The sequence below is a fragment of the Pristiophorus japonicus genome, chromosome 8, assembly GCF_044704955.1.
Source record: "Pristiophorus japonicus isolate sPriJap1 chromosome 8, sPriJap1.hap1, whole genome shotgun sequence".
NCBI classification, from domain to species: Eukaryota; Metazoa; Chordata; class Chondrichthyes; family Pristiophoridae; genus Pristiophorus; species Pristiophorus japonicus.
In genome coordinates this window covers 230670920-230691126 of record NC_091984.1, presented here as the reverse complement: position 1 = coordinate 230691126, position 20207 = coordinate 230670920, and the positions used below count along the sequence as shown (strand labels likewise).

The window sequence follows — 20207 nt, the reverse complement described above, 5'->3', positions numbered from 1 at the left end:
GGGACTTGGTACGGGTTAGGACACTGGGCAGCTGAGTTTTGGATCACCTCTAGTTTACGTAGGCTAGAATGTGGGAGACCAGTCAGGAGTGTGTTGGAATAGTCAAAGTCTAGAGGCAAAGGCATGGATGAGGGTTTCAGCAGCAGAAGAGCTGAGGCAAGGGCGGAGACGGGTGATGTTACGGAGGTGGAAATTGGCGGTCTTAGTTATACTGCGGATATGTGGCCCGAAGCTCATTTCAGGGTCAAATATGACACCTAGGTTGCAAACAGTCTGGTTCAGCCTGAGACGGGTGCGAGGGAGAGGGATGGCGCCGGTGGCTCGGGAATGCAGTTTGTGGAGGGTAACAAAGACAATGGCTTCTCCAGTATTTAATTGGAGAAAATTTCTGCTCATCCAGTACGGGATATCAGACAAGCAGTCTGACAATTTAGAGACCACGGGGGTCGAGAGAAGAGGTCAAACTGGGTTTCGTCGGTGTACATGTGGAAACTGATGCCGCGTTTTTGGATGATCGGTGTAGTAAAGTGCCCCAAGGCGTTTCACAGCAGCGATTATCAAACCGAATTTGACACCAAGCCACATGAGGAGATGTTAGAGGCAGGTTTTAAGGAGCGTCTTAAAGAAGGAAAGAAAGATAGAGAAGTTTGGGGAGGGAATTCCAGTGCTAAGGGCCCTGGCAGCTGAAGGCAGGGCCGCCAATGGTGGAGTGATTAAAATCGGGAATGCTCAAGAGACTAGAGTTTGCGAAGCACTGATACCTCGGAGGTTTGTAGGGCTGGAGGAGGATACAGACAGGGGTGAGGCCAAGGAGCGATTTGAAAAAAAGGATGAGAATTTTTAAATCGAGGCATTGCACAAAGTAATTAAATTGTCGTGAAGCAGTTTTGGATGTCCAGAGTACATAATGGGGCAGAGATTCTGGCCTCCCCGGGTCTGTACGGAGTGTGTATGGACCTGGGGAAGGCATTGCAAAAAACGGTTTTCAGCACACACTGTGCACGCGCTGAAAACCGGCTTTTCCGATCTGTCAAGCTGACAGATCTTCCGTATCTTGGCAGCCAGGACATTTGCATGGGCAAGATTGCGGGATTTACCCATATCTTGCCCAACAAATGTCCTGAAAACTTTTGCGCCTGATAAAAGCAGATGCATCGCCTACTGTTACAGGCGTAAGAGTGTTAAAACACACACACATATTTTAAAATAAAATTATAAAAACACATTTTATTGTTCAAAAACCCTCTCCACTACGGTAAGTTCATTTTAAACCATAATTTTACATTTTTTTTAATCGGGAAAATATATATTTTTTTATAATACATAAATAACTTTAATTTAAATTAATAAAAATATGTGGTGTATTTTTTTAAATTTTTTTATTAGTGTTTGGGTTGGGGGGCGATGTTCTCATTCATCATAATGGGAATTCCAACTTACGGAGTTCCCATTATTATGAATGAGAAAATACTGTACCTGGATTGGCTGCCCAGAGCCATGTGACTGCAGCTCCAGCCCAGCGCATGTCCTGAGCACGCGCTGCGACGCGCAGCCAGTGGAGGCCTCAGGACCGGGAACTCGCCTGGGCACAGCAGCTTCAGGTAAGTGCGCATTTTTAAAAGTTTTTTTTACCCGATCGCCCGCGGGAAGCTGCCGACCGGGATTTTTGGGCCAATAAGGCACAATATAAATCCAAGTTTATTCATTTTTTCTTATTCTGCAGAAAATGAGATTGAAACTCCCCTCCCCTTTGTAATTCTAATTTTCCTCCTGCCCTAAAAGTTTAGGATCTGTACTGCTGTTAGAGAATCATTTTGCACTGCTTTGCAGAGAGCTTTGAACCAAACAATTCTCCAACAATGAGCTGCGTGCTGCATTAAAACAAAGCTTCACTTGGCCTCCCGCAGCGAGACAGGTCAGCTACACTTTCAATGATCTGTTGGTGGGAAGGGCCAGTATGTGGTTCAAATAAAATAAAACCTGGTTGAATGCGATAAAGACCAGTGACCACACAAACCCCACAATGCAAGACCTGCTTTGCAGAATAAAAATTCATAATTACAAACTGAGACGAGTTTCAACTCCCAGTTTTTTTTGCACGGGAGCTAGGTTTAGAAATATGATTTTTCTAAAACTTCCCTGGATCGTTCCTTTAAAGTATTTGCGTTTTAATATTAACTGCAGGGGAAGGAGCGTGCGACATCCATAGAAACATGGAAAATAGGTGCAGGAGTGGGCCATTCGGCCCTTCAAGCCTGCACCGCCATTCAGTAAGATCATGGCTGATCATTCACTTCAGTACCCTTTTCCTGCTTTCTCTCCATACCCCTTGATCCCTTTAGCCATAAGGGCCACATCTAACTCCCTCTTGAATATATCCAATGAACTGTCATCAACAACTCTCTGCGATAGGGAATTCCACAGGTTAACATCTCTCTGAGTGAAGATGTTTCTCCAGACTCCCCACCCACACTTTGCTTCAATGACTGTCTGTCCCACCTGTGACAGAGACTGTAATTCCCCTATTGGGCTGTTCAGTCACCTAAGAACTCATTTTTAGAGGGACTGCCTATGATGATGATGAAGATCTAGAAAAGGTGGATAAATGTACAACTTATAAACCACTTAATGATAACTGATTTCTGCACTCAGTTTTACCTGAAACACTTTTTTTGTTCGATGTTTAGTTTCTAATAGTTGCATGTGTTTTGATGCCTGTCTCTCAAAGTGTGCTCACTGTGTGAATCTCCGCAGGATATGTTGGCGTTGCAGATCATTGGTCTTTTCAAGAACATTATTCAGCTTGTGGGTTTGGATTTGTTCGTCTTTCCCTACAGAGTTGTGGCTACAGCCCCGGGGGTACGTCCTACATGATGAGATTCAATGAGATTGAAAATGTTAATGTTGCTTAATTGTGATTATTCAATAAACTCAATGGGATCCAGTTATATGCACTAACATTGAAAATAGGACAACTAAACTGTTACTGTGTAAAGAACTGACCTCAAAACACTGTGCCATATTCACATGTCGGGATTACATACTTATAGACTGTGGATGAGGCATAAAACCAGGAAGCAAATCTAACTCATAGAAGTACGGTTGTTTTTTAATATGTCGGCTAAATTCCAGCAAATTGAGAATTCCTCTCCATGTCAGAACCTTTGCTTAAAATAATTTAGAGTCCTTTTAGTATGCATACTTTCTTTTCAACAATTTGCTGTTTTCAGTAAACTGGTTAAGTGCTGACCTGTCCTTTAGGCCTTGCTGCAATGTATTGTATTTCATGGTGAAAGTTATGACGCCTGTGGTCCTAAAAGCTGATATTTATCCATGTTCGCTACTAATGGGGAGTCATGAATTCATTGATTCCTGGGATGAGATAGTTACATAGAAACATAGAAACATAGAAAATAGGTGCAGGAGCAGGCTATTCAGCCCTTCTAGCCTGCACCGCCATTCAATGAGTTCATGGCTGAACATGAAACTTCAGTACCCCCTTCCTGCTTTCTCGCCATAACCCTTGATCCCCCGAGTAGTAAGGACTTCATCTAACTCCCTTTTGAATATATTTAGTGAATTGGCCTCAACTACTTTCTGTGGTAGAGAATTCCACAGGTTCACCACTCTCTGGGTGAAGAAGTTTCTCCTCATCTCGGTCCTAAATGGCTTACCCCTTATCCTCAGACTGTGACCCCTGGTTCTGGACTTCCCCAACATTGGGAACATTCTTCCTGCATCTAACCTGTCTAAACCCGTCAGAATTTTAAACGTTTCTATGAGGTCCCCTCTCATTCTTCTGAACTCCAGTTGTCCTATGAGGAGAGATTGAGTAGATTGGGCCTATACTCTCTGGAGTTTAGAAGAATGAGAAGTGATCCCATTTTCACACATAAGATTCTGAGGGGGCTTGACCGGGTAGATGCTGAGAGGTTGTTTCCCCTGGTTGGAGAGTTTAGAACTAGGGGTCATAGTCTCAGGATAAAGACTCAAGACTGAGACGAGGATGAATTTCTTCACTCAATGGGTTGTGAATCTTGGGGATTCTCTGCCCCAGAGGGCTGTGGATGCTGAGTCATAGAGTATATTCAAGGCTGAGATAGATAGATTTTTGGATTCATGGGGAATCAAGAGATATGGGGATCGGGCGGGAAAGTGGAGTTGAGGTCGATGATATTGAATGGTGGAACAGACTCGAGGGGCCATATGGCCTACCCCTGCTCCTATTTCTTATATTATGTTTACACCATTTCATCCGAAAAGACTCTGTGAATCCTTCGATACATCAGGCAGGCGACGAAATGGGGCTATACTGCTATGATGTATAATTGAAAATGCTCGCTTTGTCCTCGGCTTGGGAGAGGGAAATAAGCATCAGCCAGGATTCTCAGTCTTGATGGCTAGCAAATGACTTCTTCCAGAAAGTGCGTACACACTAGGCAGAACAAGATCAAATTGCCGGCCAACACTCATTTAGATTCATATCTGAACTACGGCTATTTGTGTGAGATACCATAGGACTACCAGCAACTGCTAGGTGAGGAGGGGGAAAACAAGCATTTGGTAAAACCAGCCCCATAGTGTTTACTGTCTGGGATATTGCCAGCTTACTCCGTGAAATAAATCCTGTACAGGACTGGAGTTCTCAAATGGATATTCATTGCAAGAATAATTCAAATGTGACAGCCTTTTTATTGCTAACGGTTAACTTTCCAGTGTGGAGTTATTGAATGCATCCCTGACTGTAAGTCACGCGATCAGCTGGGCCGACAGACTGATTTTGGAATGTACGATTACTTCAGGAACCAGTATGGAGATGAATCAACTTTGGCATTCCAGAAGGTAAAGTCAAGGCATGCAACTAAGTACGTCGGTTGTAAACTGGGAGGAGCGAACTGTTACCAATGATTTAGTGTTACAAAGAAACAAATGTTTGTTTCTCCAGAAAAGAGACGGCTGAGGGGTCACCTAATAGAGGTCTTAACAAGGGTTTGATAGAGACAATGTTTCCACTTGTGGGAAGTCCAAAACTCGGACCCATAAATATAAATATAAATCCAATGGGGAATTCAGGAGAGGCGTCTTTACCCAGAGAGCGGAGAGAATGTGGAACTCGCTGCCACAGGGAATGATTGCGACGAATAGCATAGAAGCATTTAAGGGGAAGCTAGCTAAGTACATGGAGAAAGGGATAGAGGGATATGCTGATGGGGTGAGATGCAGTGGGGTGGGTGCAAGCTCATGTGGAGCATTAACACCGGCATAGACCCGTTGGGCTGAAGGGCCTGTTTCTGTGCTGTAAATACTATGTAAATATGATCTTGCCCATTTGATCCAGTGCAATTAGATCAGTGATCAATCTCAAAGGTGCATATTATCACAGCTGTACACACTTCTGTGTATAGGATTTCATACAATTTTGAGTTCAACCTTGTTTTGAAAAATTGAGAGATTTAATAATGATTTTGGAGTGGGGGGAGAGAAAGTTCTAATTTTTGGTGCCGATATATTTAATTTAATGCATAATTTGATAACCAAATGCAGGAAGGAAAATTTATTTTGGCATAATGTTCCAGCACAATTCGAAATCAGCAGAATTAATGTATACAGCCAGAAAATGGGTGTAGCTGTATCTTGGAAGCTCTGGAGAACATGCAATATTAAGTAGAATTTACCTTTGGTGTAATTAGTTGGCCTTACTCTGTTCTCAAGAAACTCCATGGAGCAATGCAAGGCAGATGAAAAATGACTGCCAGACGATACTGCTGGGTATAACTTAGTTATGCATTCTGCAGGCAGTCTATCTGCTAACAGTTACTCCTGTGACTGGTCCGTGCAAAAGCAGCAAACACACAGCTCTCTCCTCAAGAATTTGCACCTTGATATGCCAAGCCTAAGCAGATGATCATTGGGTATTATGATCTGCTGAGTAGGATGTGTTTATCAGACTGCGATCAAGGTGAATTTTTAGGGGAAAGTAAGGCGGGGAGCTAGTAAGTCATGCTATCTTTGATGTATATTCATCAATTATTTATTCCACAATTAACATTGTCTGTCTTTCTCGAAGGCGCGGTATAATTTTATCCGCAGTATGGCTGCGTACAGCCTCCTTCTCTTCTTGCTCCAAATCAAAGACCGACACAATGGGAACATCATGCTGGACAGGAAAGGTCATCTCATCCACATAGGTCAGTGCTCAGCCTGCCACCACAGTGCAGCGTCTCTTCAGCATCAAATACTGAGTCAGTGGCTTTCAATGTGCCTCCGTCAAATCACCAGTGCTGTCTCATACCTTTCCAAGTCTTGCCACTTTCCACATGCAGTCTCCAGTCTTCGGTTCATGGGTTTGATTCACGATATGGAGGGGTTGTCATATGAAGAAAGGTTGAGCAGGTTGGGTCTGTACTCATTGGAGTTTAGAAGACAGAGGTGATCTTTTTGAAACATGCAAGATTCTGAGGGGGCTTGACAGAGTAGGTGCAGAGAGGATGTTTTCCCCTCGTGGGGGAATCTAGAACTCGGGGGCATAGTTTCAGAATAAGGGGTCGTCCATTTAAAATGGAAATGAGGAATTTCTTCTCTCAGATGGTCATGAATCTTTGGAATTCTCTACCCCAGGGAGCTGTGGAGGCTGGGTCATTTAATATATTTAAGGTGGAGATAGATTTTTGAACGATAAGGGAGTCGAGGGTTATGGGGAGCGGGCAGGGAAGTGGAGCTGCGTCCATGATCAGATCAGCCATGATCTTATTGAATGGCGGAGCAGGCTCAAGGGGCCAAATGGGCCTACTCCTGCTCCTATTTCTTATGTTCTTGCGCGGTCTGCCTCTGAAATCATTTTAATCACCCATTTGCTCCTTTATAAAATCTAAAATTGAATGTAAAAGGAGATGGTAATTCACTGGATAGGAACTATCAGTGATACAAATGCACACAAACTATAACCAATGACCTGTGGAGATTGGCGATGGAGATTGAAGAGAATAGAAGAAGTCCTCTGTGACTGGCCTGTGCAAAAGCACCAGATGTTGAACTCAGTGTTGCAATTTACAGCCTTCCGGACACAGCATTGAGTTCAACAATTTACGATCATAACCTCTGCCCCCATTTTTTCGGACGCCAGCTGTTACTGATAATTCTGCCATTCCCATTTACACTCCTCTTGGCGCACCTTTTGTTTCTTTACTTGTCCCGTTACCATCTCCTTTTGCCTCGCATCCCTTTTGTCATTTAATCTCTCCTGTCTTCCAACCTGTCGCAGTCCTTCCCTTTTGTTCTTCCCCCCGCCCCCCCCCCCCTTTCCCTGCCTCCGTACTTGCTTAAAAACCTGTTACATCCCGAACTTTTTCCAGTTCTGACAAAAGATCATCAACCTGAAACGTTAACTCTGTTTCTCTCTCTCCACAAATGCACATCTCTGTTCTCTTAAGAATTTGTATCTTGACGCATCAAGAATAAACTGATGATCAGCGGGTATTCAAGTCTGTCGCTTGTTGGCTTCAGCTTACTGTTTGTTTCTGGGTTGGGTTGGTTCAGAAAACAAGTGGAGAACATCAGAAAGGAGCATTTTCCTTTATTTCTGCCCTCAACCATCGTCATCACTGATGTCATTTAAGTTATGTTAAATTTGTCTAGAACCTTGGTTAGATCACACTTGGAGTACTGTCCACAGTTCTGGTCCCCATATTACAAAAAGGATACAGAGGCAGTGAGGAAGGTGCAAATAAAGATTCATAAGATGATACGCCCATCAGAAAGGATTGAACAAGCTGGGGCTCTTTCCTCCAGAAAAGGGAAGACTGTTGTGTGACCTGATGGAGATCTTTAAGATTATGAAAGGGTCTGATAGGGTTGATGTAGAAAGGATATTTCTACTTCTGGGGGGGAGACCAAAACTAGGGGCCATAAATATAAGATAGTCGCTAATAAATTCAAAATGAATTCAGGAGAAACTTCTCGTCATGTATGTACATGCTGATGGTAGCCACCAGATGGTGTCATTGTTGGAGGCCACTGTGCAGCACGCACATGGTGCTGCTCTGGTATAAAAGGCCAGCCACTTTGTGAGTCAGGCTCTTTGGGCCTAAATAAAGCAGAACCAAGGTTGTACCTTGCTTAGTTAAACAGTACTCAGTTTGAACCTTTATTGCATACATAACACTTCTTTACCTAGAAAGTGGTTGGAATGTGGAACTCGCAACCACACGGAGTAGTGAGTCGAATAGCATCGATGCATTTAAGGGGAGGCTGGATAAGTACACGAGGGTGAAAGGAATAGAAGGATATGCTGATGGGGTTAGATGACAAGAGGTGGGAGAATGGCCTGTTTCTGTTCTGTACATTCGATGTAATTCTTTGTTTTCAGGCATGTCGAGGACAGATATAGCATAGATGACTACAAAGTATATCATCCTTCAGAGTTTCCCCAATAGCACCTCATTATCAGAAGAACGACCCTTACTGCATCAGTCTGACACTTCCATATCCCACACAATCCATCTTTGCAACCCATGAGTGAAACTACCAACTTTTAGTGCCTTCTGATTTGTCTGCCGTATACTTGCTGTGGACCCATGCCCAGTTGGAAATGAGTTGAGATTGCTCAAATTTATTTGATGGCGGCTCTTTACACCTGTCCAAGAGAGTGCACATTGTCAGCCCATCAGTCTGGCCTGCTGTCAAGTTTCATTGCTAGAAATGAAAGGCCTGTATTCTAATCTATTGCCCCAGCTGTGGCATACACCTTGCTCAAGTTCCTCATGGAGGTGACTGATGTTCAGTTAAAGTTGTTGTGTTCGCTGAAGTACATTGGCTTCCGGTTAAGCAACGCCTCGATTTCAAAATTCTCATCCTTTTTTTCAAATCCCTCCATGGCCTCGCCCCTCCCTATCTCTGTAATCTCCTCCTGCCCCACAATCCCCCCCGAGATGTCTGCGCTCCTCTAATTCTGCCCTCTTGAGCATCCCTGATTATAATCACTCAACCATCGGTGGCCGTGCCTTCAGCTGCTGGGCCCCAAGCTCTGGAACTCCCTCCCTCAACCTTTCCGCCTCTCCTTTAAGACGATCCTTAAAACCTACCTCTTTGACCAAGCTTTTGGTCATCTGCCGTAATTTCTTCTTATGTGGCTCGGTGCCACATATTTTTATTTTGTCTTAAAACACTCCTGTGAATCGCCTTGGGAAGTTTTATTACGTTAAAGGTGCTATATAAATACAAGTTGTGGTTTTTGCGTGCTGTCTCCGTAGAAAGTTTAGTGAAATACCTCATTGGCTTAAGAATTTGGGGTTAACAGCTTTTTGAGAAGAATGAATTAAAGAAATACAATTTATTTCACGTGTAATCCAAATGAAGCAGTTAACATAATGCAGTCTTTTTTTGAAATTGCAGTGCATTTAGATAAGAGGGTACTAGAACACTAAGGGACTATTAGCACTTCGAGAACAATTGTTTGTTGAAGCATACGACAGCTTTAAAGCTGCAAGAATGCTGTAATTGTAACATTGGCGGTTGTGCTTATTTGTCGTACCGGTGTAACCAGCCCACTGGAAGGACGCTGACTCCGGGCTGCTCCGAGCCAATGGTCAAGCAACAGGCATGGACAGTCGTCGTGCCGAATTCCGAAACAAATAAAATTCTCACGGCAAAGGGGGCGGAAACACTAATGGTCTTGCACATCAGCGCCATGAGCCCTCCTTTGCCTCAGAGCTGTCCGTCTGATCCTGACACAACCGCTGGTGATGGGCATCACACGGAGGCTGGTACGCATCCAGGTGCTCAATGCCTTTAGGGTCAAAGCAACTGGCAACAGAGGAGCTTGCAGTTGTTGCTAAAGATCCACACCTACATCTGGTGGAACTACTGTTTTATGCTGTGGTTAGAGTTTAGAAGAATGAGAGGTGATCTAATTGAAACATATAAAATTCTTAACGGGCTTGACCGGGCTAATGCTGAGAAACTGTTTACCCCCGGCTGGGGAATGTAGAACACGAGGTCACAGTCACAGAATAAGAGGTCGGCCAATTAGGACTGAAATGAAGAGAAATTTCTTCACTGAGAGGGTTGTGAATCTTTGGAATTCTCTGTGGATGCTCAGTCGTTGAGTATATTCAAGACAGAGGTTGATAAATTTGGGAGGGACAAAGGGGATTAAGGGATATGGGGATAGTGCGGGAAGGTGGAATTGTGCGAAGATCAGCCATGATCTTGTTGAATAGTGGAGCAGGCTCGAAGGGCCAAATGGCCTACTCCAACTCCTATTTCTTATGTTCTTCTGTTAGGAGGGTGGTGTATCCCTGGTCTCTGCATTCTGTCTAGCGAGGGCTGAATTCCATGATTGCTAACTATCCAAGGACTATCTTATGGGGGGGGGGTGGAGAGGGCAGAGTTAAGGTGGTATGTGGGCTCTTTGGGGCAACAAGGTGACACTACTGATGCTGGATGATTAGAACAGAGCCAGCCCTCTGTGCCACAGTCAGTAATCTGGTCACTGAGCCAAGCGGGTTTTCTGTGCTCCAGGGCACTAGAATCATACAGTGGTTACAACACGGAAGAAGGCCATTCGGCCCATCTAGCCCGTGCTGACTCTCGACTCGTCCCACTCCCCTGCCCTTTCCCCGTAGCTCTGTAAATTTTTTCCTTCAGAAATTTATCCAACTCCCTTTCGTGAAAGATAAAATTGAGCCTGCCTCCACTACCCTTTCAGGCAGTGCGCTCCAGATCTTAACCACTCGTTGCGTAAAACAGTTTTTTCTTGCGTTGCCATTTGGCTCTTTTGCCAATCACCTTAAATCTGTGTCCTCTGGTTCTCGACCCTTCAGCCAATGGGAACAGTTTCTCTCTAGCTACTCTGTCTAGACCCCTCATGATTTTGAACACCTCCACAGAATCATAGAATGGTTGCGCTGGCTCATTGATGATATTTAGAGGGTAAATCTGACCCTGGGGGTTAGGATTCTCCCCATTCAACCCTCGAATATCCCTGCAAACCTAACAGGTAGAATAAAAAAACAAAGAACTTGCATTTAAACACTGCCTTTCGCGACCTCAAAATGTCCCAAAGCGCTTTACAGCCAATGAAGTACTTTTTGAATTGTGGTCTTGTGTTGCAATGTGGGAATGTGACAGTTTACCTGGATGAGTGCAGCTCCAACAACACTCAGGAAGCTCGACACCATCCAGGACAAAGCAGCTCACTTGATTGGCACCCCATCCACCACCATCAACATTCACTCCCTCCACCACCGGCGCACCGTGGCTGCAGTGTGCACCGTCTACAAGATGCACTGCAGGGTCAAGGCTTCTTCGGCAGTCCCTCCCAAACCCGCCACCTCGACCACCTAAAAGGACATGGGCAGCAGGCTCATGGGAACACCACCACCTCCACGTTCCCCTCCATGTCACACACCACCCTGACTCGGAAATATATCCTCATTTCCTTCAAAAGGGGAGGTGCAACGAGACCTGGGTGTCATGGTACATCAGTCATTGAAAGTTGGCATGCAGGTACAGCAGGCAGTGAAGAAGGCAAATGGCATGTTGGCCTTCAAAGCGAGAGGATTTGAGTATAGGAGCAGGGAGGTCTTACTGCAGTTGTACAGGGCTTTGGTGAGGCCACACCTGGAGTATTGTGTACAGTTTTGGTCTCCTAATCTGAGGAAGGACATTCTTGCTATTGAGGGAGTGCAGCGAAGGTTCACCAGACTGATTCCCGGGATGACAGGACTGACATATGAAGAAAAACTGGATCGACTAGGCTTATATTCAATGGAATTTAAAAGAATGACAGAGGATCTAATAGAAATATATAACATTCTGACGGGATTGGACAGGTTAGATGCAGGAAGAATGATGCCAATGTTGGGGAAGTCCAGAACCAGGGGTCACACTCTTAAGGATAAGGGGTAAGCCATTTAGGACCGAGATGAGGAAAAACTTCTTCACTCAGAGAATTGTGAACCTGTGGAATTCTCTACCACAGAAAGTTGTTGATGCCAGTTCATTAGATATATTCAAAAGGGAGTTAGATGTTGCCCTTACGGCTAAAGGGATCAAGGGGTATGGAGAGAAAGCAGAAATGGAGTACTGAAGTGCATGATCAGCCATGATCATATTGAATGGTGGTGCAGGCTCGAAGTGCTGAATGGCCTACTCCTGCACCTATTTTCTATGTCACTGTGTCAAAATCCTGGAACTCCCTCCCTAACACCACACAGACCGCAGTGATTCAAGAAGGCAGCTCACCACCACCTTCACAAGGCCAATTAGAGACGGGCAATTAAATGCTGGCCTTGCCGGCGACACCCACATCCAATGAATGAATTATATTTTTAAAAAGCTCATTTGCACACAGCAAGCTCCCACAAACAACAATGAGATAATGATAATCTGTGATGTTGGTTGAAGGCTCAATATTATCCAGGAGGGCAGGGAGAATTCCTCCACTCTTTTTTGAAACAATGCCATGGGATCTTTTATACCCACCCGAGAGGGCAGATAGGATCTTGGTTTAACATCTCATCCGAAAGACAGCACCTCCGACAGTGCAGTACTCCCTCGGTACTGCACAGAAGTGTTGGCCTAGACTATGTGCTCATGTCTCTGGATTGGGGCTTGAACTCTTGGGCAAGAGTGCTACGACTGAGCCAAGGCTGACATCCAACAATACTGTCACTAAATAAGTATTCACACTGACTGCAGTGATGGTATAAATGTAGCCTGTACCCAACACCATGGCCCGGCTTGACAGGAGCAAAGATCTAGCTGGACAAGTTATATAAGATGCTTAGTGTCAGCTGTGGCTCAGTGGGTAACACACTCGCCTCTGAGTCAGAAGGTTGTGGGATCAAGTCCCACTCCAAAGACTTGAGCACAAAAAAATTTAGGCTGACACACCCAGTGCAGCACCGAGGGAGTGCTGCATTGTCTTTCTGATGAGACATTAAACGAGGTCCCGTCTGCCCCCTCGGGTGGACATAAAAGACCCTAGTTTGAAGAAGAGCAGGGGAGTTAATCCCCAGTGTGCTGGCCAATATTTATCCCTCAATCAGCATCTCTAAAGCAGTTTATCGGGTCATTATCACATTGATAGTTGTGGGAGCTTGCTGTGCGCAAATTGGCTGCCGTGTTTTCTTACATTACAGCAGTGCCTGCACTTCAAAATGTACTTCATTGGCTGTAAAGCGGTGGTTGTGAAAGGTGCTATATAAATGCAAGTCTTTTTTTTCATTATGCATGTTTTATCTGGTTAAATGCCAATGTACACAATGGGCTTCCAAAAGCTAAGCCTCCAGCTAAACTTGCTGGATGGCGCTAAGAGGGCGTTGCACCATGGGGAGAGAGAGCATACAGTTTACATCAGGTAAACAGAAACTCCCACCATGTGGATTTAGCGGCAGCTTGGTTTGGAGTGTCCTGAAGAATAGCGATGGATTTCAATGAATTTCACACACCTGAATAGCTCAAAAAAACCTATCAGTATTAATGATGTCCATGTTGGACAGAAACCCGCTGACTGTTGATTAAATCAAGCCTGGTGTGTTTTTGCAGATTTCGGTTTCATGTTTGAAAGCTCGCCAGGAGGCAACCTTGGCTGGGAGCCTGATATCAAGTTAACTGACGAGATGGTGATGATCATGGGAGGGAAGATGGAGGCTACACCCTTTAAATGGTTCATGGAGATGTGCGTTAAGGGATACTTAGCAGTCAGGTAAGAAACCAATAGAAAAACTGACATTGAGTCATTTGAAGACTATGGTGCAACCTTGGTTAGACCATACTTAGAGTACTGCGTACAGTTCTGGTCGCCATATTATAAAAAGGATATAGAGGCATGGGAGAGGGTGCAGAGAAGGTTTACAAGGATGATACCACAAATGCGAGGGGTGTACATATCAGTGTGTACATATCATCTCTTGAAAAGGGAAGGCTGAGGGGGTGACCTGATAGAGATCTTTAAAATTATGACAGGTTTTGATAGAGTGGATACAGAGAGAATGTTTCCACTTGTGGGGAAGAGCATAACTAGAGGCCATCAATATAAGATAGTCACCAAGAAATCCAAATAGGGAATTCAGAAGAAACCTCTTTTTCCAGTGAGTGATGAGAATGTGGAACTCGCTGCCACATGAATAGTATTGATGCATTTAAGAGCAGGCTAGACAAGCATATGAGGGAGAAGTGAAGAGAAGGTTATGCTGATAGATTTAGATGAGAGATTTAGGGAGGAGGCTCGAGTGGAGCATAAACGCTGGCATGGACTGGTTGGGCCGAATGGCCTGTTTCTGTATCGTATATCCTGTGTAATTTAAACAGTTGGCAATATTCATAAAAGCAGAGACCATTCCATTATGGCGAACATTCCCTCCATTATGAAGATAATGGTGGCCTTGTGTAGTTGGAACTGCACTGCATATGGTCATTTTGTATTGAATAGAATTGAATGGATGGTTAATCTTTTCAATGTTGTGTTCACCCATGATCCATTTGTTACTGATACCTGTATCTGGATACTAACTGCATCAAGATAACTAATGTGGCAGTGATAATCACAGGAAGGACATGTATGCCTTAGAGAGGGTACAACGCAGGTTCACTGAATTGATTCCTGTGGAATGAGAGAGCTGTCCTGAGGAGAGATTAGGAAGAATGGGCTGATATTCTCTGGAGTTTAGAAGAATGAGAGGTGATCTCGTTGAAACGTTTTAAAAATTCTTAGAGGGCCTCTTACAGGGTAGATGCTGAGAAGGCTGGCTGGAGAGTCTAGAACCAGGGGTCACAGTCTCACTTTGAGGGGTTGGCCATTTAGGACTGAGATGAGAAGAAATTTAATCACGCAGGGGGTTGTGAATCTTTGGAATGCTCTACCCCAGAGGGTGAATCATTGAGTATATCCAAGACTGAGATTGCTAGAATTTTGGGCACTAAGGCAATCAAGGGATGTGGGGATCGAGCGGGAAAGTGGAGTTGAGGTCGATGATCAGCCATGATCTTATTGAATGGCGGAGCAGGCTCGAGGGACCGTATGGCCGATTCCTGCTCCTAATTCTCATGCTCTGAAAGTTGCTCATTCGGCTGGTGAGTTGTAACCAGAGGACATAAATTTAAGATTCGGGCAGTTGTTTGGAGAATTTGTTTCTGTCCTACCAGAAACTGGCGAAAGCAGAATTCCGAGTCGCTCTTAAAAAGAAAATGGATCAATATTCGAAAAAGAAGAAACGTAAAAAGGGTACAGGAAAAGGGCAGAGGAAGAGACTTAGTGAATAGCTCTTTCAGTGAGGCAGCATGTTTACGAAGTGCGCCCTTCTGTGCTGTAAGATTCTGGTTCGAGGAATTTAGGTTTGCTGTATGATGACAGATTTACTTGATGGTCCACAAATTAAATGAGTGGGAATTAAAAATAAAATCTCTTTGCTTCACTAGAAAATGTCTCTGTTCTAACGTGTGAATGCCTTGGTATACAAAGTGAGGTCATCTGTGGTTTCAAACTGAAACAAGTGATCCTTCTCGGCTTGCTGCATGCTTCCCTGATAGCTCAGCATGTTTGGGCAAGGCACAGCTGAGCTGTACAGATTAGGAGCATCTCACGAACAGCTTGCACTGATGCCGTCTGCCTCTGGCTTATGATGGGCAATACTGGTTGGGCCCCATAAAGGCTTTTTTTAAAAATTCATTCATGGACATCGCAGGCGAGGCAAGCATTTATTGCCCATCCCTTATTGCCCTGGGGATGAACCACCTTCTTGGCCAATTGAGTGTCTCGCTGGGCCATTTCAGAGGGGCAGTTAAGAGTCAACCACATTGCTGTGGATCTGGAGTCACATATAGGCCAGACCAGGTAAGGGCGGCAGATTTCCTTCCCTGAAGGATAATAGTGAACCAGATGGGTTTTTACGACAATTCGGTAGTTTCACGGGGCCCAAATTTCCCTAACCTCTTTTTCTGGCGCCCTCACTCGAGCTACGCCGCCTTTGCCCGCCTCCAAGCCCACCGAAAAAAGACCTCCGTATTCTGGCCGGTCCCCAGCCTCTCCTCCGTCGTGGGGCAGCGTGGCCCAATGGATTGTGGGCAGAGCCAGGTCCTGCCGCTGAAAACAGTGCCGGGACCGCTGCACATGCGCGCTAGAGTCTGCGCGCATGTGCAGTAGTTCCTGGCAGGCCGTTTCTGCAAACGCGCTCTGCAGGCTGTGTGGGAGAGGCCCGAAGCACGCCGTCCCTGGCCCTGGCCGAATGGGCTCCCTCATCGGCGGCCCGCTGTGTTCCCTAAGGTGGGAGTTCTATTTTTTATTTGTTATTTACTGATTGATTTTGGTGCTTTAGGTGCAGGGTTCCTTCTATTTTATTTGTTATTTATTACTTTTTGTGCTTTGGTGCTTGGTGGTGTTTTAAATGTAGTTACTTGCGCCGATTCCTTAACTGTAAGTAAGGTCTTTCTGTGAGGACCAAAGTGGACACATACGCTGCCCTAAGTTAGTTTAGTACAACTTTTTTCTGGCCAAATTAGCATAAATGGTGTAAGAGGCTGGGAACGCCCCCTTTTGGGAAAAAAAACTGACCTAACAAAAAACCTAACTAACTCACTTACACTGGCGCAAATTAAATGGCCATATTTGAAACTAAAAAGATACACCAGAAAAATCAAGTTACACCAAAAACACCGGTGCAACTCATGGAGAAATTTGGGCCCATGGTCACCATTACTGACACTAGCTTTATATTCCAGATTTATTTAATTAACTGAAATTTAAATTCCCCAGCTGCCGTGGTGGGATTTGAACTCCTGTGACTGGGCAGATTAGTCCTGGTCTCTGGATTACTAGTCCAGTAACACAAACATTAAGCTGCTGTTCCCGGCGCTGAGTTCTGCCGGCGCTGAGCAGATTGGACTCGGCTTTAATCTACCCTACTCTGCCACGTGAACGAATCAACTGCAGCCATCATGGTCCAGCCTCACACCTGAATAATGGGCATTGGGTGACCGGTCATCCAGGGGACTTTATCCAACAAGAGATCTTTAAAACGATGAAGGGGTTCGTTAGACTGTAGAGAAGATGTTCCCATTTGTGGGGGGTGGGGGGAGCCATAAATATACGATAGTCGCTAATAAATCCAATCAGGAATTCAGGAGCAACTTCTATACCCAGCGAGTGGTTAGAATGTGGACCTCGCTACCACAGTGAGTTATTGAGGTGAATAACACAGATGCATTTCAGGGGAAGTTGGATAAACACATGAGGGAGAAAGGAATGGAAAGGTTCTGCTGATAGGGTTAGATGAAGAGGCTCGTGTGGAGCATAAACAACGGCATGGACCAGTTGGGCTGAATGACCTGTTTCTGTGCTGTAACTTCTATGTAATATGTATGAAAAGAAAGAATGACTTGCATTTATATAGCGCCTTTCACGACCACCGAACGTCTCAAAGCGCTTTACAGCCAACACAGTACTTTTGGAGTGTAGTTGCTGTTGTAATGTGGGAAACGCGGCAGCCAATTTGCGCACAGCAAGCTCCCACAAACAGCAATGTGATAATGACCAGATAATCTGTTTTTTTTTGTTATGTTGATTGGGGGATAAATATTGGCCAGTACACCGGGGAAAACTCCCCCTGCTCTTTTTCGAAATAATGCCATGGGATCTTTTACATCCAGCTGAGAAGAAGCCAACACAATCAGAAAAGGCGAGAAAATTGGAGCTGATATCAGTCCCAGTCAATGGTGAAATCTATTTAGTTTCTCGTGTAGGAAACACATTTAATTAGAAAGACGCCTGTGGAACTTTCCTGTGCTCCTGCTTGGTTTATTCTAGTCTCACTTACTGTTCAATGTGTGAACCATTTGGAGCCTCTGGTAACTGCTAATGTTCTCACTCCTCAGGCCTTACATGGATGCAGTGGTGTCACTCGTTACACTCATGCTCGATACTGGACTTCCTTGTTTCCGAGGGCAGACTATTAAGCTTCTGAAGTAAGAGCGTATGGTTTATGTTGTGAGCTTTTGATGTGATTAAACCTTTTAAACATATCCGGATTTGGAACTTGTAAGTATCTTTAGAGATTCCCCCATCACTTGTCAAAAAATGTTAATCCCGTTTTATGACCTTTAGTGAGAATGTACTGAGAGTCCTTTTGAGTTCTTGAATAAGCCTGCATTAAATCTATTGTTCAGTTGATGTGCATGCAGTTTTATTAAGCCACACATTTAACATTTTGCCATAATTTGAAATGACAGCACTTCAAAAGCCCAGAATAAAAGTCTTCAGATTTTTATGAACACTTTTCCTGCTGTGTTTCAGACAAAGGTTCAACCCGAATGTGAGCGAGAAAGAGGCAGCAAATTTTATCATCAAAGTCATTCAGAATTGCTTCCTAAGTAACAGGTAGATGATTTCTCCTCTTCCATTCTCCAGCTGCGAGGGTATACATAATCAGGAAAGGGTGAACAGGCTGGGTCTCTTTTTTTTTTCCTCTTGAAAAAAGAAGGCTGAGGGGTGACCTAATAGAGGTCTTTAAAATTATGAAAGGTTTTGATAGAGTGGATACAGAGAGAAATGTTCCACTTGTGGGGAGGAGCATAACTAGAGGCCATCAATATAAGATCGGCACCGAGAAATCCAATGGGGAATTCAGAATAAACTTCTTTACCCAGAGAGTGGCGAGAATGTGGAACTTGCTACCACAGGGAGAGGTTGAGGCGAATAGTATCGATGCATTTAAGGGGAGGCTGGAGAAGCACATGAGGGAGAAGGGAATAGAGGATTATGCTGATAGATTTAGATGAGGAAAGACGGGAGGAGGCTCGAGTGGAGCACAAACGCCGGCATGGACTGGTTGGGCCGAATGGCCGGTTTCTGTGCCGTATACCCGATGTAATCCTGTGTAGATTCCCTTTCTTCTTCTTCAGCAATATTTCCCCAGTTGAGAGTGGGCAAAGCGCCAAGGTGGCAGGATATCGGATCACATTGTTCACAATTGGTCACGGAATGTGCCACATACTTCCTGCGGTATAGGGCGGGAGAGCGAGTATCGTCATAGATTTAAAATAATTGGTAGGTGGTTTAGAGGAGAGTTGAGGAGAACTTCTTTCACCCAGAGGGCGGTGGGGGTCTGGAACTCTCTGCCTGAAAGGGTGGTCGAGGCAGAAACCCTCACCGCATTTTAAAAAGGATGTGCACGTGAAGTGTCCTAACCTACAGGGCTACGGACCGAGAGCTGGAAAGTGGGATTAGGCTGGGTAGCACTTTGTCAGTCTGGCGCGGACACGATGAGCCAAATGGCCTCCTTCTGTGCCATAAATTTCTGAATCTGTGCATAGTCACCTCGAGCTGTGCTCGACGGGCTTCTGGATTGGAGTTGGTAACATCCTGGGAGGAGTCGGGAGGATGAAGGAAAGTGACGTACGAGATTCAGAGTGAAGGTAAAGCGTGCACGGAATGAAATGCTATAACTGCATCGTTACTTTTCAGGAGTAAAACGTACGACATGATCCAGTACTACCAGAACCAGATCCCGTACTGATGACGAGCTCGGACCTGCCCTGTCGCCGCCTCCAAACATGAGCGCGTGACTATGCTGTTATCACTACTGTATAATTCTTGCACTTTTTTAGCCTCCGTTTGTGTTACCTGTCTGTAACGGCTGTATCTTAAACCGTGTTTTTTGGGACCTCACAACAATCACTTGTTACAAAAATTGATATTCAATCACTCTTTACGATTATAGAGCATAGAATGTGTGTCAAATCATAGTCGAAGCATTAATTGCACTATAAGTGTTGTCTGTGATGCTGGGATGATGAAATTTAAAAATTAAAGTTGTACGTTGGAGATATTATTTTTCTGTAGTATGTGTAAATGTGTGATACAGATTTATCTATAATGTGAATAAAGCAGTTGAATTGGTTTGGTGTTCCAGTTTATGACTCTTTCCTGAAGAGAACAGGAAAAAAAAAATGATGTAAAGTCAAATTAATGTAGCAGGAATTGGCAAAAAAAGCCAGGAGGGGAGATGAGAATGTTATTTACTCAGCGAGTTGTGATCTGGAGTGAAATGCCTGACTAGGGTGGTGGAAGCAGATTAAATTGTAATTTTCAAAAGGGAATTGGATCTCTGTAAAGAGGAAAAACATGCAAGGCTATGGGGAATGAGCAGGTGGAGTGAATCTAATTGGAGAGTTCCTTAAGTGAGCCGGCACAGGCACAATGGGCCAAATGG

General features: G+C 44.5%; 1 protein-coding gene across 2 annotated transcripts in view; it reads left to right on the top strand.

The window, feature by feature from the left end:
* pi4kab (phosphatidylinositol 4-kinase, catalytic, alpha b) overlaps window positions 1–19894 on the top strand; it is a 230214-nt gene extending 210320 nt beyond the window's left edge. For both annotated transcript variants that reach the window (XM_070888050.1, XM_070888049.1), the window contains exons 49-55: window positions 2755–2859; window positions 4717–4842; window positions 6068–6188; window positions 13549–13708; window positions 17872–17961; window positions 18290–18373; window positions 19460–19894. In XM_070888050.1, coding sequence (XP_070744151.1) covers window positions 2755–2859; window positions 4717–4842; window positions 6068–6188; window positions 13549–13708; window positions 17872–17961; window positions 18290–18373; window positions 19460–19511 — 738 coding nt within the window. In that variant the 3' untranslated portion in view covers window positions 19512–19894. The remainder of the gene's footprint in view (window positions 1–2754; window positions 2860–4716; window positions 4843–6067; window positions 6189–13548; window positions 13709–17871; window positions 17962–18289; window positions 18374–19459) is intronic.
* Window positions 19895–20207: the final 313 nt, after the last annotated feature.